The sequence below is a fragment of the Haliaeetus leucocephalus genome, unplaced genomic scaffold (genome assembly GCF_000737465.1).
Source record: "Haliaeetus leucocephalus isolate CR32 unplaced genomic scaffold, Haliaeetus_leucocephalus-4.0 Scaffold183, whole genome shotgun sequence".
NCBI lineage: Eukaryota > Metazoa > Chordata > Aves > Accipitriformes > Accipitridae > Haliaeetus > Haliaeetus leucocephalus.
In genome coordinates, this window is record NW_010972619.1 from 1,067,443 (window position 1) to 1,083,244 (window position 15,802).

The 15,802-nt window shown below is 44.6% G+C and overlaps 1 protein-coding gene across 2 annotated transcripts in view; it reads right to left on the reverse strand.

The window, feature by feature from the left end:
* Positions 1 to 15,802, reverse strand: part of ZNF618 (zinc finger protein 618) — a 131,246-nt gene that overhangs the window by 26,923 nt on the left and 88,521 nt on the right. The window contains exons 9-14 of one of the 2 annotated variants that reach the window (XM_010564632.1): positions 14,909 to 14,944; positions 14,072 to 14,149; positions 12,937 to 13,026; positions 5,402 to 5,590; positions 1,762 to 1,842; positions 620 to 676 (exon numbers count right to left, since the gene is read on the reverse strand). In XM_010564632.1, the coding sequence (XP_010562934.1) occupies positions 620 to 676; positions 1,762 to 1,842; positions 5,402 to 5,590; positions 12,937 to 13,026; positions 14,072 to 14,149; positions 14,909 to 14,944 (531 nt within the window). Of the gene's footprint in view, positions 1 to 619; positions 677 to 1,761; positions 1,846 to 5,401; positions 5,591 to 12,936; positions 13,027 to 14,071; positions 14,150 to 14,908; positions 14,945 to 15,802 lie in introns of both variants that reach the window. The other variant, XM_010564633.1, reaches the window with a different exon arrangement.

Consider the following 15,802-nt stretch of genomic DNA (forward strand, 5'->3'; position numbering starts at 1 on the left):
CAGTTCAGACAGAACTAAAGTCTTGGACTATTCAATACAGCCACTCTTTCTTTGTGTGTGCTTCTTCTCAGTGGTTCCTGTGCCCCCTCCCAGGCTACAGGTTCATTTCCCCTCCTGCAAAACTTAACAAGAGGAGGTTTGCAGCCAGGTTTTACAATGCAGCTTTCTTGGCTTTAGGGACAAACTGTTTGATATGAAAGAAGATAATTCTGTCCTTCCTCTGTAAGCTATACAGGGCTTGACAGGAATAAAAAAGGAACAATCTAAGGCTGCTGCTTTCAAAAGGCCCCAGAGGAGTCAGGAACCCAAATGGTATAGTGGCATTTAAAGATGTGCACTTAAAGGCTTTGAAACCCTTCAGACAAACCACTCATACTACCCACAGAAGACAAGACATGAGGAGCAGACCTGCTGAGAGGCAAGTGGCCCCTTTCAGAGCAGCAAGTCAGGCTGGTAACTCTCGGCAGTCAGTGAACTATGCTGTTCTGTGTCATGTCTAACAGCCTGGTTGGGCTGACTGAAGACAGACTTGGCCAGCCCCTAAGGACTCCTGACTGCTGGTACCCAAGTGGAACAGGACTAAAGAGTACAAAGGCCTGAAACACAGAGACAAGCTCACCTGATGGGTTCTGCTTACACCTCTTTTCTTTAGGTTTTTCTGTCCCCGAATGAACAGCTGTAATTGTGGTGAATGCTTGGATTAGTACAGGATTTCTTCCCAAAACATAATATGCAGTATTTTAGTAACAACTTTTTTCCCATTCACTATCACCCACTCTGCTACTGTACAATGGTTTTCCAACATCACTTCATTCCTTTTCAACATGGTTCCAGAAAGCCCCTTATTTGCTTCAGAGGTAGACATAAACCCCCACAACAGATGCTGTGTAACCTGCTCCAGGGAGAAACCCCTTCCCTTACCTGTTCCTTCCAGCTAGCAGCGTTGCAAACACCACGTTTTGTACTCTTGAATGGGGAATGGAGGGAGGCCAGCCTTTTCTGCTGGCATGTTGTTTATCTCTGCATCAAGATGCTGAAATTACATTTCATCTGGTTTGTCTGTTATGCTCCAATTAGGGAGCAGGAGGTTACATTGGCAGGATAAAAATTTTGTAAAGAAAACTCTATAAATGGTGTATCTAAACAAAATTGTCTAGGCCAGTGGTTATTTTAGTTACTACCACTTGGACTTAAAACTCAAAGGAAACTCCAGAAGTGGAGTAAATTTTAATTCCTTCTAGCACATGAATTTTGGTCCCACATCTACACATCTGGTATGCTGTGACGTCCATGTAGTGAACTCACAAACAGCTGGACTCTGGTTACAGTGACATGTAAATAAACCGCCACATTTAGCACCACTGTAATATGCAAACTGCTGTTCTATTCATAGTCCTTAAACTTCTCTTGCTTGTTGCAAATGGCTTTGCTTCACATGGACTTCACTGATGCACAGACAAAGAATGAGTACTGCTTTACCTCCATCCATATTCCCCTTTCTCTGCATCTTTGCTCCCCACTCTAAAAATTATGCTGAAGTATCTGGACCTTGGGAGCAGGATCCCCATATCACCTTTTTTACAGGCTTGGAGTATTATGAACCTGGGGAGGAGTGAGAAGAGGGCACTACCCCAGGAAGGCTAGCTGCCTGCAAGCTTAAAGGCGGCACCCCAAAATATATAAACAATCACTGATCACAGCTGAATCCTGCTCTGGAGAGGGACGTAGTAAGCAACAGCAGGAGGGAGTGAACACACTTACCACTGGAGTTCTGAGAATTGCTGTTTGTTTCTTCAAAGTTGTTTTGCGCTTTGCCTTCCACTCTCCTGCTGAAAGCACTTTCTGCTGGGAGGAAAACAAAGCAGGTATGGTGACTGGTCAATACTGGGTGCAGAACCACACAGACAGGAGGCAAGACAACATGCTCCTGTGCCACATAATTGTATACCCTGAATACAGCAGAAAGGTCAAATACCTCATTTTGGAGGCAAATGGGCCATATTCATTGAAAGGATAACAGGTAGATATTTTTCTTGAATGCCTTCTGGCTGAGGTGGCCTGGATTGGCTCTTAGGGAGCCCACGAACACCAGTCCTGACTGAACCAGAAGGGTCATGGCTTCCTCCCCTGCAAAAAACCCCAACCCTTATCTTACTCTTCCTTAAGGCAATAAGCAGCCCTTAAAGCCTCTGGCATGGGTGACCAGGTCTGCAGATTGAACCCGAGTCCTCATCACAACAGAATCCAGTCACCTACAGAAGCACTATACCAGCTATCCCTGTGCTTCCCAGTAATCTGCATTCCCTTCCTAAACACCCTCCCTGAAATGTTCAAGTGGAGGACTGAAAGGCTGCCTCAGAGCCTGCCCACGATGTCTGGAAAAGCTGCACTAGATCTTCTGGCCCTCTGTGCTTTCCAACAGTGAACTCCCCACCGCACCCCTCCCCAAGGCCAAACAGGTAGGCTCTGCTCCTCAGCAGCTGGTGCTCTTGTCAGTTCACTTGCTTTGCACACTTCAGCAACAGCACTGGGCAATTTCCCAGTAACTGTAATGGGAGGACTCCTCCAGTGCGCAGAGGTGGTTCCTGACCCTGGTGGTAGCGGTAGTGTCCTGAAATGTCACTGTACAGCACAGCTGAGATGCCTCCCATCCTTCTCAAGCTGGTGTCCCTTAGCACAAGTTCAACAGTACAAATAGTGTGAGGTCTTGTCTCACTTCAACTAGCTTTGCAATATCTGAGGCAAAGTATTTTACTGTAGTGACTCAAAGGATAAACTAGAAATAAATACAATGGAAGGTGAACTGGCCAAACTAATGTGTATGGTCTATGCTGTATAGACTCTTCCCATACATGGACTCGATTCATGGAGTCCACTGTCACCCAATGGGTTCATCTGAACATGGCTTGGCAAGGCTCTGCTGGGCTCAGCAGCATGCAAATTGTATAGGGAGGGAGCTGGGGGACAGAAGTCTTTCATTCAGGAGTGACAGGGACTGCTGAAAACTGCTATCAGGTCATTATTTCATTATGTATTTCTGCAGACCACTGGAGTGGTCAGAACTGCTGTCATGCATTTCATAAAGAGGCCCCAGCTCCCTGCAGCCTCGCAGCCTCCCTGTTCTGAAATGTGGCTCAGACACACAGACTTTATGTCTGATGTGGCTAAAAACGACCTGAACTGCATGAAGCTCTCAGCCCATGAATTTTGGTCCAGCCAATCCTTAGTGGACCCTTGAACTCCTGAGCAGGCTTCTCAAATTCTCTATCTACTACATCCCTGACTCTTTCTAAAATGCAGAACAGGAAAACTTGGTAATCAAATCGGTTAAAACAGAATCATGTAAAACAGGGCTGAAAAGGACCTGGAGACATTATCTAGTCCACCCCCCTTGACAGATAAGTAATAGGAATGAGAGGCCTTAAGTAACTAGAAAATCAGATGGCACAGTGGGAAAAAGAGACCACGACAAAATGGATTAGGCCAACCTACCCCCTCAAGAGACCCAGGTTCAAATCCTGGCTTATGTCACAAGTGGAAGTGAGTTCGAGGTCTCCAAAAACATTTGGAAAAAATTTGCATGGTAGTTTTGTCCTCATCCCCTATCCTTTTTTTTTTTTTAACTTGCCAAGTCTGGCAACAAGAAAAAAACAGTTTAATGCATCTCCTTGGTCTTACTGCGTCCTTCCCACAGAGGAGAGGGCAGCTGACGCAAGTTCTCTCTCTCTCTCTCTCCCCGCCCTTGCACCTGAACCTTTTGCATGCAAAGCAAAATTATCTGTATAGACAAAGTAAGTGCCACTCTACTGAGCGTCTGTGCAAACACTGTCAGTGGAGCAGTACTCCACCATCGCTGGTATTATCCAGGCCCACGTGGAATGTCTCTAACCACAGCACTTGGAAGGCATCCCTTCTGGAGACCGTCTTCCTGAAAGGTGTTATGATCAATGCATTTGTACCAGAAATTCAAGAAGCTGCTCAGATTGCATTTGTACAAGACACTGCCTTGAAAGACACCATGGAAATGATGCCACCAGATAGACAGAGTAGGGACCTCCAGACTAATATTAGTTTCTTGAAGATCAATCTACCAGGCTCAAGCATCATGTGATTCCCTCCTCCATACAGGAGGAGAACAGCTCAAAGTTTTTACCCAATGTACTGATATACTTTTTGATTAGAGAAGTGGGGGGAAAAAAGTGCCTTTACAAAAAACATCTCCCAGTTACTGCTCAGATGAATCTGGCCTCTGACCCAGGAAGGCTCCCAGTTTTTTCACTTTTGTGAGAGACGTGAAACTGGAAGAAGTTGTTGCAAGTTTAAGTAAACAATGAAAAAGGTTATTCAGCTTTAACTCCTAACTTGGTTGAACTGAATGGACCTCAAATTAGTAATAAAATCTTATAAATGTTTAAGGGGTGCAATAACAATATGGAATCTCAGGACTCACAAGCTTTAAGAAGATAGGTCACTCACTGCAATACTGGTAGCTGCGGATGTGTGTGTTATCTAACAAAAAGCATCCTTGTTGAGTTTCTTGGCCTCTCCCACCACAGCCACCTCTGCTACTTGGCATCTGTCCATGCCAGACATTGCAGGGGCATTTAAACACCAGCTGATTAACCAGCAGTTCTTCTGTACTGAGATGGAATATGTATCTATCAATCCTACAGATTTAAGAGAGTTCTTCCCTGCTGCCTGGACATATGAACACTACGTCTCACACATCCTATTTATTAATAGTTATTTTTCAGTGCTCTTTGCTTGCTTTTTTTTTTATCCTTCCTTTTTTTTAAGGTTTGATCTTGTTTGGAAGGAGGAAACAGGGACTATGGGAGGATCAATCTTAACTTGAGTCTTCTAACACCTCTGTAATGGTTCTGTACCATTAATTTTGCTGCTGGAGCCCACCTTATCTCTCGCTGGTTCCTGTGGGGAGCTGAGCACTGTGAAAACACCTGTACTCCATTTTACTTCCTCAGGCACAGGCCAAGCCCTGAAAATATAGCCTTGAGGGAAACAAACACTAAATGCCAAACAAAGCTGAAAACCAAACAAAAATCCCCATATCTGACAAGCCATGACACCAATCCTTGTCAGGAAGCTCTCCTCAGTTTGTGACACCAGGATTTGAAACAGGGTCTTTTGTACCTCGTGGTTAGCATGATGCTTAAAAAACACCCAACTTGTCACTGGGAAGAGGTTATAAAGACCTACTGCTGATGTAGATTTTTATTTATAACGTGCCAAAGGATCTAATCCCCTCAACTGCTTCTGGAGTAGCTTTTCTAGGACAGTCATGGATGGAGCAGACTGAATCCAGGAAGGGTCAAAAGCCAACCCAGGGCAGGACTGGACACCAAGCAGTTAAGAAAGTTGATGGTAGAAAGGCAATTGGTACCTGTGATGGCCTTGCTTCCTGGGGATCCAGAATTTGGAGCGCGGAACATCTGGGATTGGGATGCGGGTGGGACACCGGAGGGGGTGCGGTGCAGGAGGGTAGAACATCGGTTTATTGAAGCCGGTGTTTTTTTGCTGGATTGGCTCGCCTGTGTCTTCACTGCCACGAAGAGTGGAGATCGAGAGAACTCTGGATATGAACACTCAGAACTAGTGCCTGGACAGTCAGTCAGCTCCCAGATTGTGTGCCTTCTGGGAGGGTTGCTTTCTAACAGCCATACTCATGAATCCCTTGCATGGTGACCTGCAGCAACTGTGGATCCACCGATCCCATGTAACAAAACTGTTTTCCCCACTCACCCCAGGGGGCAGATTCTTTAAGCTTATTAGTTCCCTTCCACACCTTTAACTGCCACGTGACCAACCCATTCCTCCTCCAGCAGGAATCACCCCATCCATCCAGGAGTACTATTTGATTGCCATGGCTTGGCTGGGTGTACCTGCAACTCTGTCCTCCATTTCTGTGTATATAAGAGTTTGCATTTTTAGAGCAGGTTTCTAATGTGATACTCAGAACTCTGAATAGGGAGCAGTTTACACCTTTGTTACTTGAGCCTTGCATAAATCCTAGAGATCTCTGGCTACACTCGTTGTCTCATTAACCAAATACAAAGGAAAGGGGGCTGTTGGTAATGGAAGGGAATTAGGAGGCAGTGTTCTCATCCTGCAAGTCAGGAAAGGCCTTTTGGCCCCATCTCCAGACAAGTACTGGTGACATGTGGAGAAATTCTGAGTATTACTGGGATACGCTCTTTGAATGTATTCACATTTTGGTATCTGCAAAGCACAGTGAGGATCATCTGGAATTTTCAATGCCAAAAGTCATATGAAAAACCTTCAGGAGGACAGCCCTTTGTCTAGGCCACATGAATTAAAAAAACAATTACAAAAATGGAGAAACAACCTAACAACCCTCTCCATTCCTCAGTGGCTTCTTCCATGGAAATTTGGATACGGATCCTGAAGCCCAAGTCCCATGCCAACCAGCTGCCATGAAGAAGCACTAAGAAACAAGGTTCGCATAACCCACAGCCCAAGCTCACTACCAGTAATTTCTATAAAGTGATATTTTAGGATGCCTAAGGTTGGACAGACAACACTAGCACCTGTTCATCCCATATAGTGTAATTCAGAAACACTCATCTACACTGAGAAGTTCTCCATCATGGACTGCCATGGCAGCACAACAGCCTGACTCTGAAACCAGTGAGGAGAAAAGTCACCCAGACTAGGACTGGATGCTCATTTCCAAAATCCCATGAGATATTATAGACCTCGAATGTGAACTGCTCTCATCTTCCCTGTCAGCAGTCAGCAGCACTGGAGAGTGAGGATGTGTACATTCAAAGTGGCTTGCAAAAAGATACCCAAAGGGAACAGGTTTTTGTTTTACTTGATCCAATACACAGATCCAAGATGACATTTCCTGTAAATGTTAGCGTACTTCTGCAGGAGATTCTGCACTAGGTTTTCTGGCCAGCTGAATAGGCAGGAGGCTTGCTTTTGCCTCCTATACTTCCTTTCAGTCTCCATGGATAAGATTATCCATGTTGTTGCCAAACTGCTGGCAAAAATGTAGTCAGATATGACAATTTCCCGCTTAGGTGTCATCTAGTTTCTCACAAGGCCCATTCCCACCAGTTGCTGCTTTATTCCCCATCCACACCAAGAGAAGCAGCAATCAGCCAACTATTCAGTCTCAGAAACAAAGAGCATCATTGCGAATCCTCTGCAGTCCAGATACTGCTCTCTGAGATCTGAAGAAAAAAGTCTCAATGCTATGAAGACCTCCAAAATTACTTCTTTTTCCTCCCAACTTAAACAAATATTATGTCTTCAAATTCAGACCCCAGAGAGAAGGCTGCTCCATCTGACACTAGGCAGAGACAGAGTTTGAGCCAGCAAGGCAAGACAGACAAAAGAATATCAGTTCTAGCAGTCTGGAGGATGCTAATAATTCATTGAAAAAAAAGTTTTAGTCTTTAGTTCATCAGATGACAAATTCCCTCTGAACACTAAGCAACACAGGTAGAGACAATCACATAGCTCCTCTATTCTGCTCTTGAAAAGTCATTTTCACTGTGGAACTCACTGCCTCAGACTGACGAAAAGGCCAAGTTCAAGATATTTCAAAAAATAAAAATACCGAGTGCTGACTGGTTAAAAAAACCTCCTGCCTCAAAATCTGTAGCTAGATAGCAAGACTGGAGACAGCATTGTGGACATAAGATCCCATAGCTGCTGCTGCTATGAAGTTTTTTTAAACTTTCTCAGAAAGCATCTGAGAGATGCCTCAGTTGAAGCTGACATACTGGAGATGGGAGGGCACGAGAGGAGTAATGTAGAGGGTAAATCTCAGTGAATGATCTCCAGCCACTTCGTAAACTGAGTGCACTGTGCTACAGCCACAGAGAATGGCACATGGTGTGCTAAAGAAAACAGATGATGCAGGTGATACTTAAAAGATGGAGGACTCTGCCTTGGCAGCAGGAAAAAGAGCTTGTTCATTGCTGCGCTTGGTCATGATGGCTGTAGAGGAACTCCCAGGGCAACGATGTAGCTAAAAAGACTGAGGTACTCTTTGGGTATGCAATCAGGGCACTTTCAAAGGTGATCAGGAAGACAATGTCAGCTCTCAGTTCCTTCACTAGACCCAGTGCTGGTGCATGCCCTTCATGAAGGTCGTTAACAGACTTGAGAATATTCAGATGAGAAGGCAAGAGGATAAATAAAAGACAAGAACAGCATACCTTACAATGGAAAGATCAAGTCATTCCTTTGGCTTAACTGGGAGGTTAGTTAGTATGAAGTGACTTGACAGCAGGCTATACAGAGGTCTAGAAAGGACAGAAATTTGGTAACTTAGTCCTCCTTCACATAGCAGACAAAGTTATAAACAGGATCCAGTGTCTGAAAGCTACAGCTGGATATTTTGAGTCTTAAATTAGTGAGGGCAATAATTCATCAAAATAATTACCTTAATAGGTTGCTGTATTTTCTGTCACTCTTAACAGCAAGATTAGATGCCTCTAAAACATATACGTAATTAAATCAAGGCAATCCTACAGCATGTGCTACTCCGGTCAGTCTAGAGATCACAGTGGTCCCTCCCAGCTTTCCTGGTTTTGGTAAGACCTTGAAGCCCTGTGAATGGCAAGCTGCAGCAGTAAGTAGAAAATCTTGCAGACATTTTAACATGTCTCCTTGAAAGATGCATAAATCCACACGCTACCACGATGCACCACAACAGAACAGAGATCAGATTATCAGTAACTTCGCTTTTACCAGGTAAAAATTCTGACTAATAATTAGTGTACCACATTTTTTCAGAAGGATCTTGTCAGGATCAGTAAAGAACCATTTGGATGGTTCAGATGGAATTATACCGTCATCTCTGGAGAAAAACCTATCTTTAATGAATATGATGGAAAGTGATTCCTTAACAATGGCCTGAAAATCAAGATGCTGAGTGGAAACCTCTGCTATTGGAAACAGGTGTTTCCATGGGAAAAACCCTGTGCTCAAACCTACCAAATTCTTAATGTGCTGCTTTATACATACATACAAATATTGCCAGTGGAGCCCGTTGCTAACGCACTGTAGGATCAGAGAGTAGGAAAAACATCTAACTCACAGATTTCACTCACTGAGATGAAGGAGGCAAAGACACACCATCCAACTGGCATCTGGATCTGTTTTTTTCTTGGTTAGGCAGGACCTGTGTGGAAACTACACGTGCTACCAAAAAGGATCCCTTTCCCCAAGAGGAAAAGCCATGATGGCAGCTGCCTTCAAGAAACACTGTGTTTAAGCACTTTTGATGAATGAATTGTATCCAGTGTCCTTCACAGTAAGAAAAGTAATTGAGCAGAGGCTTCCTTGAGCATCTCAGGTGTCAGGGTGGATGTAGGTCTGTCTGTCCCCTATGGAGCCAAGTATGATCACGGGGCTGGCAGGGCAGGGTCTTCGACAGCCGGGGCCCATCCCACAGCCCCTAAGAGAGGTGAGCAAGGCAGGACCAGAGATGACAGCCAAGTTCAACCAAGAGTCCAGATCATCAGGAAGTTCATGGCGATGAGACAGGACTGTGGTCAAGCTGGGAAGTCAAGCCAGAGGTCAGTGGCAGGATAACCTCTGGTGAGGTCAACCAGGGCCAGACACATACCAGTGATCTTCAGGGAGATCCAGAGTGATGAGACAGGGTTAACATCAAGCTGGAAAGTCAGTCTACAGGTTGGTGTACAGACCAATGGCATCCACGGCCAGCTATGGGCATGTCTGCAACTGAGCTGGAGACCAACATACTACGGTGTAGCTCAGGCAGGGACCAGCTCAGGCTGGTCAGGGCCATTAAGACCTCTTAGTGCACTCAGGGCCCTGACACCACTTCAGATTTTCATCCTGGAAGCAACAGACATGGATAGCTGTGCAAATTTTAGCGCTCTCACCACATACTTCCATGACCAGGGAGTCTGTTGCCTTACCTGCAGTTACCAGAAGAGGATGAGGTAAGTGCACACTCCTGAGCCTGGACTTACCAAGCTAAAACCCACTCTTGTTGGCTTTTCTAGTTAGTCCACGTCCCAAACACACTAGGTTTTCTCTGCACAGCAATCACAATAGCCCAGCAACCTGCAAATGTCATTAAATAAGTTCCATCTTGCAGAGAAGACAGAGCCTGGTGGACAGAAAAATCTCTGAACCCTCCCCTTGTGCACCTCCATTCAGAGACATTTCTAAAACTGGGACAATGAATGTGCCTACAATCCACTTTTTTTTGGAAACAGCCTCTTGACACCCTTCTTGGAAAGAGTGAACAGGATGACATAAACAGCATGAGAATATGTATTTTAAAAGAGGAATAGCCCAGTTCTAAGCATATGAAAAAGCCCGTACTCCTCACTAATAAAAGGGAACTTTCAAAGGAGACATTTGGCATTAACAATTCCAGGGAACGCCACAGCAGAGCTCTTTTCCAGACAGCAGGTATCCAGCAGCACTGACCAAAAATTATCCTGCAAGGTCCTGTTGACCCTGCAGGATATAAGTCCTTGTTTTAGCCCATTTTCAATGAATTTTTATCCATTATCACAGAAAACCAGAAAGACAGGCTCCGGAAGGGAAGCTTGCACTCACACAGAGAGACCCAGAAAATTGAATTGGTAATGCTGAAGTGTTCACCCTACCTGCTCCCACTATGGCTAATTTTTCAACATTTGCCTTATAACTAGAAGAACCAAGACCAGAGTAAAAACACCGTCTCAGCTTTACTACTTCTAACTGCTAGAGCCTGAGAAAAGCCAGCTGTGCTTTTCAAAAGACATGTGTTTGCAGCTGTCTCACAGGACCTTGATTTATAGGAAGAGCAGAGTATGAGCAGTAGAAAGGTGGGAGGACGTACTGGCCAGCCTGCCTTGGGAGCTCATCACGCCCTCTCCTGTAAGCTCATCAGGGTTAGTGGTTTGTCCCTGTAAATCATAAATCTTACTCATCATGGGAGCTAGGAGAGGAAAAAGAAAAAAGGTTAAAAAAAAAAAAAAAAGGAAAAAGAAAAGTTTATGGGGAGGGGGTTAAACCTTATGAAAATATTATGCTGATCTGATCTGAAGTGTCCTCACAGTTAAAGATATTTGCTGAAAGGACTGAAAACCCATATGCACATCTCCGTGACTTCAGGTCTGGTCTGCAGCAGGGGCAGCTTCTTTTGCTTTCACAAAGGTTACTGCAGAAAACCATGGTGCAAGAATGGCTTCAACCCCAGCATCCAAAAGGATGTGCCTCCTCCTCCTCCAAAACTGGCTTCCAGTAGTCAAAAACTGGGCATCAGGACCCTGCAGCTGCACTCTGCACAGGGAGAAGGGCAGTATCTGTGTGGACCATTTGTATCTGCAGTCAGACCTGCAGAGCCCACTCCAGGCAAATACCTCTCAGAGAAGAACAGTTTCGTTTTTCTTTTATGCTGGAGAGCTTGGACTGGAACCAGCAACTGCAGCCTATTACTACAGATGGTTGGGAGGGTGGAGAGATATCCATAGTGATAAATCCCCTTGAAATGGGAAGTATTGGGAAGATAAGAATCTGCTATTGCTGAGCACAGATTCAATGCGCAGTCCTTACAGCATACTGCTCCCTAGCTATCTGTACAGGGGTGGACTAGAGACACCAAAGACTTGGTGTCTGAGGGCCCATCTATACTAGGAGATTGACCCACTGCTGATCACCACCAACAGCTTTTCTGAGGACCTGAAAACACCTGAATTAAGAGGTAGAGTTTGGGGGTGCAGGGATGTTTAGGAGTAACTGTTATGTGTGCAATCATAAGCACTGGGTTGGTTCCCTCAGGCAGATGGGAGATAATAAGACTAACTTTGTGATGATGGTGGTAGAGGTTATTTTATGCCCTACACCTTCTACCACAATCTTGGTCCATCTCCAGGCTTCAGAGAACCTGCATGGGAGCTGTCAAGAGCCACCAAGCCTTGACCCACCTTAAAAGTGATAGTCTGGTGGACTATGTTCCAAATTTATTTCTATGCATGTCTAAAACCAAAGCTTCCTTATAATAATAACTTAAAAACCTAACTAAAGCTGAATTTGGTGAGGAAGGAGTGTGCGCTCCCTCTGCTGGCTGCGGATGAGCAGCTGAAGAAACCCACTAAGCTAATGAGCTCAGGTCATCCATCCTCATCATCAGCCAAAACGCTGGCAGCTGGACAGACATAGGCAAAGAGCAACCATGCTGGCTCACAGCATTAAAATCGCAATAAAGCACAGGGCAGTGCTATGAAAGAAGCATGAAGTTCAGGTGTGAAGAACTTCTCTGCATACTTTTAAAGGATCCAAAACCAGCATGTAGCAAGAATTTCTCTCAACTATTTTACTAAAATTTTGTGCTGAATTACACTTAAGTGCTCATTAAAACCTCCCCTTTGTCTGGGGAGTGCAGACCGTAGTGTCCCTCCAGACTGCAGATCGTAGTGTCGTGTAGTATGCTGAGAACTGCCTTTCCCCGAGCTTCCTGAAATAAATATTTTATTGCCTGTGATTTAGTAGCAAGCTGCCAAGGTCATTTACATGATTTTGCAAACCAGTTTTATCTCACTGTCTGAAATAATTTCTCAGAAGCTCGTAAGAAAGATGCTTCTTCCCTAGCATGTATGTTCAGTTTTATTTAGGAGAGTTAAACAACAAAATAAAATATCAAACCCCCAAGGAACATACATATAATTGCATGGACTTTGGTAAAAGTTCAGTGACATTACAGATCTAACAGTAACAATGTCCCTTTGCAAGGAGATTCCAGCTCAGCTTTAGAGTGCCCTGGTCAGCACATGATCTACGTCCTGCCAGCTGCAATGCCACAGGTCCAGTGGACGGATCCACAAGAATGGTATTCTATCCTGCAACCCTCATGTTTACCACCAACCACTGTAAAACACAGTCTGTAATGAAATAGATCTCCAGCAGGATACTCACTAATAGGTGCATGCAGTGCCACATGTTCTTGGTAGGGAGTGTAGTATTTGTACTGCTTGCCACAGAATTCACAGGTGTAATTGCCAGTTTCTGTGAAGATGAAACAAATACAAAGATCAGAAAGGAGCGCAGGACCCTCTCACACCATCACCAGCTTCCCGACTTTTTACACAGAAACTGGCCAGGTGACAAAAACTAGAGCATATTCCTTGTGCACTTGGAACTTATCTGCCCTGTAATTCACACATCCTTTTCCCCAACAAAGGAAACAGTTAAACCGGTGTCCAGAGGGATGGAGCATGCATAAAAAGTCCAGTAGAACTGAACAAGCTCCAGGAGATTATCCCAAAATTGCAGCAAGTAAGTATGCAAAACAAAGGAGAGAATCCATTTCTGAAGTCTGTATTACAGACGACACAGTTTTGTCTTCCGGTTATAGACAAGTCTGTGATAGGTGGAAAACAGGAACAGTCAAACTAGGAAACATGTTGTCAAGTTTAAGTCTTAATTACAGAACTTTTCTATTGGGATTGTAGATTTCTGTTGCATGAGGAGGGGCTTTTCTGTAGTAATTGTGCTAACTCCTGCTTTGGGGGTACTTAAAATAATGAAGTAGCACAACCACACACTGACACCTCCCACTCCTGCCAGTGCTGGGAAGCACAGAACTGACAGCAAGCTGCAAGCCAAAGGAAAATCCAGGGTTAATCAATTGTTTCCAAAACGAAGAATTCGGAGAAATGCTTCGGCAAAGTCTGGTCCTCTCTTTGTTTCACTCTGATCTGTTTGATGAACCCACCACAGTGGCAAAGTGAATGCAATCACCTGCCAACTCTGTCAATACACCTTAAGACCCTCTCTAATCGCTGCCAGCTTGCTTTTCTCCTGAACCTCTTTCCTCTTCTCTTTGCAGAGCTCTTGAGCAGAAAATGTCACAAAGCTGCATTTCTTAGGGCCAGGACTGTTGGTGTTTGGTGTTCATTTGAACCTAAACATATCTTTCAGCACCCTTAAGGTCCCAACACCCCTGTGTAACACAGTGCTTTCTGGTTTTCCTAGAGGTACTCCAGCTAATGCCAGATTTAAAACCCTTGTGCTTTCTCTTTCATATTTGAAGCTGTATAGTAACTCATACTTGGACCAATCTTCTGGAACGGTTCTGGCTCCTCCTCCTTCACTTCATCTGCTGCTATGACGGCCTGGTCATAGGGGTCTGCAAGAGAACAGAACCAGCAAGAGAGCTGACAACACCCTCAGGTTTTCCTTCTACAGCTGCATGGGCACTGAATGCTCCTGCATCTGTAATGACATTTCGATCTGTAACAAGAATTCAAGACAGGAATTATAAACCAAATGATCCCTCTCTCTGACTTGTCCCTCCTTCTCCTCAGATGCCCCAGGATTACCCCCACTTCCAGCCCAGTAACATGCCTTGTAGGTATATAATGTTTAAAAAATACAGAGAAAGACTGAACAAACACATTGCAAAGCCTGATCCATATTTTCTGATCTTCTTCCAGCGCATCTCCTATCTAATGATGTTACACTGTCTGACAGTGGGCACGGTAATGCAGTCTGCAAACAAGTCAGCTTAACAAATACTGACCAGTGACTTTCTACCATCTAACAGCACAGCTAGCAACAAATCAGAACCCAACCCATTTTATAAAATAATTTAATTTATGCCTTGAACAATTCACTAAATCACCGAAGACATGAGACATCTGCTTCTTTGACTTTCAGAAGCCTGATCAATTGTATGTACAACAAAAGCCTGGTACCTACTAGGGCTGGGCATCAACCTACTGGCTGTAGACATTGGGGGAGGGAGAGAGGGTGCTCCCTCTCCCACTGCAATCAGTGACAAAACTCCCTTCGACTCTTACAAGCGTAGAATCAGACCTGCTGTGCCTGAACTACTGAATTCTTGAAAAAGTTTGTGAAATAAAGCACACAAAGGATCTCGGCTTACCTGCCCGGTTTTCTGGGGCCCCTTCCACACTAAAAACTAACATAGAATAGAAGAAGGAGGGGAAGAAACAAAACAGAAATTAAATCCTCTTAAACGGCCTTGTTTTCCTCCTGTATTTCACGTATCGCTTCAGCATATTTCAGCCCCACAGAATAAACCAGGCTGTGTGCCCCAGTCCCTCCTCTTCCCAGCAGCATTCACACAGGAACTATTGGAGCATGCCCAGCCCTAATATACACAGATTCTCAAGGCCTTTGTTCTGACACTGACACAGCCCCACGTGAAGTTCAGAAGCACAGCTGCCTCACACTTGTGTTTGCTAAAACACAACTATCCCCTTGGAGGAACTGAGATAAAATGTCCTTGCAAGACACAAGTGGAAGCTGTTTCCAAAGCCCTCTCATAATCCTAGGCAGAGCTCCCTGAACCATAGCTATGAAGACACATTTCTGACAGAAGCAGACATGTCCATCTCACAGTGACTTTCACTCCCAGTAATTTAATTTTGGCTCCCCATGGGAGGAAGGGAGGTTGCAGTGGTGGACTGCAGGAGAACACTGGCTGTTCTTAGAGCATGTTTAGATGTCCACAAGTTCCTGTTAAAAACAGCAATTTTTTTTGAACGCCACATATTGTGAGAAAACACTTGCTTTTCTGAGACAGTCCAGCCATTCAAAAACTTCTGCTTTCCAAGCAGCCTCTTTCTAAACCTCTGCCAGTGCTCCCTCCTTGGCCAAGTAAGGAGCAGTATTGACAGGCTTGTAGCATACACAGTGAGGGACTGGAGTATATGTGGGCTCTGAGTAGAGGAGCTTTAGATGCCCAGTAAGCAGGGAGCAAGCCAAAGCCAGTATGTTGTTGCTTCTATTTCCCCTAACGTAGAAAGAACAAACA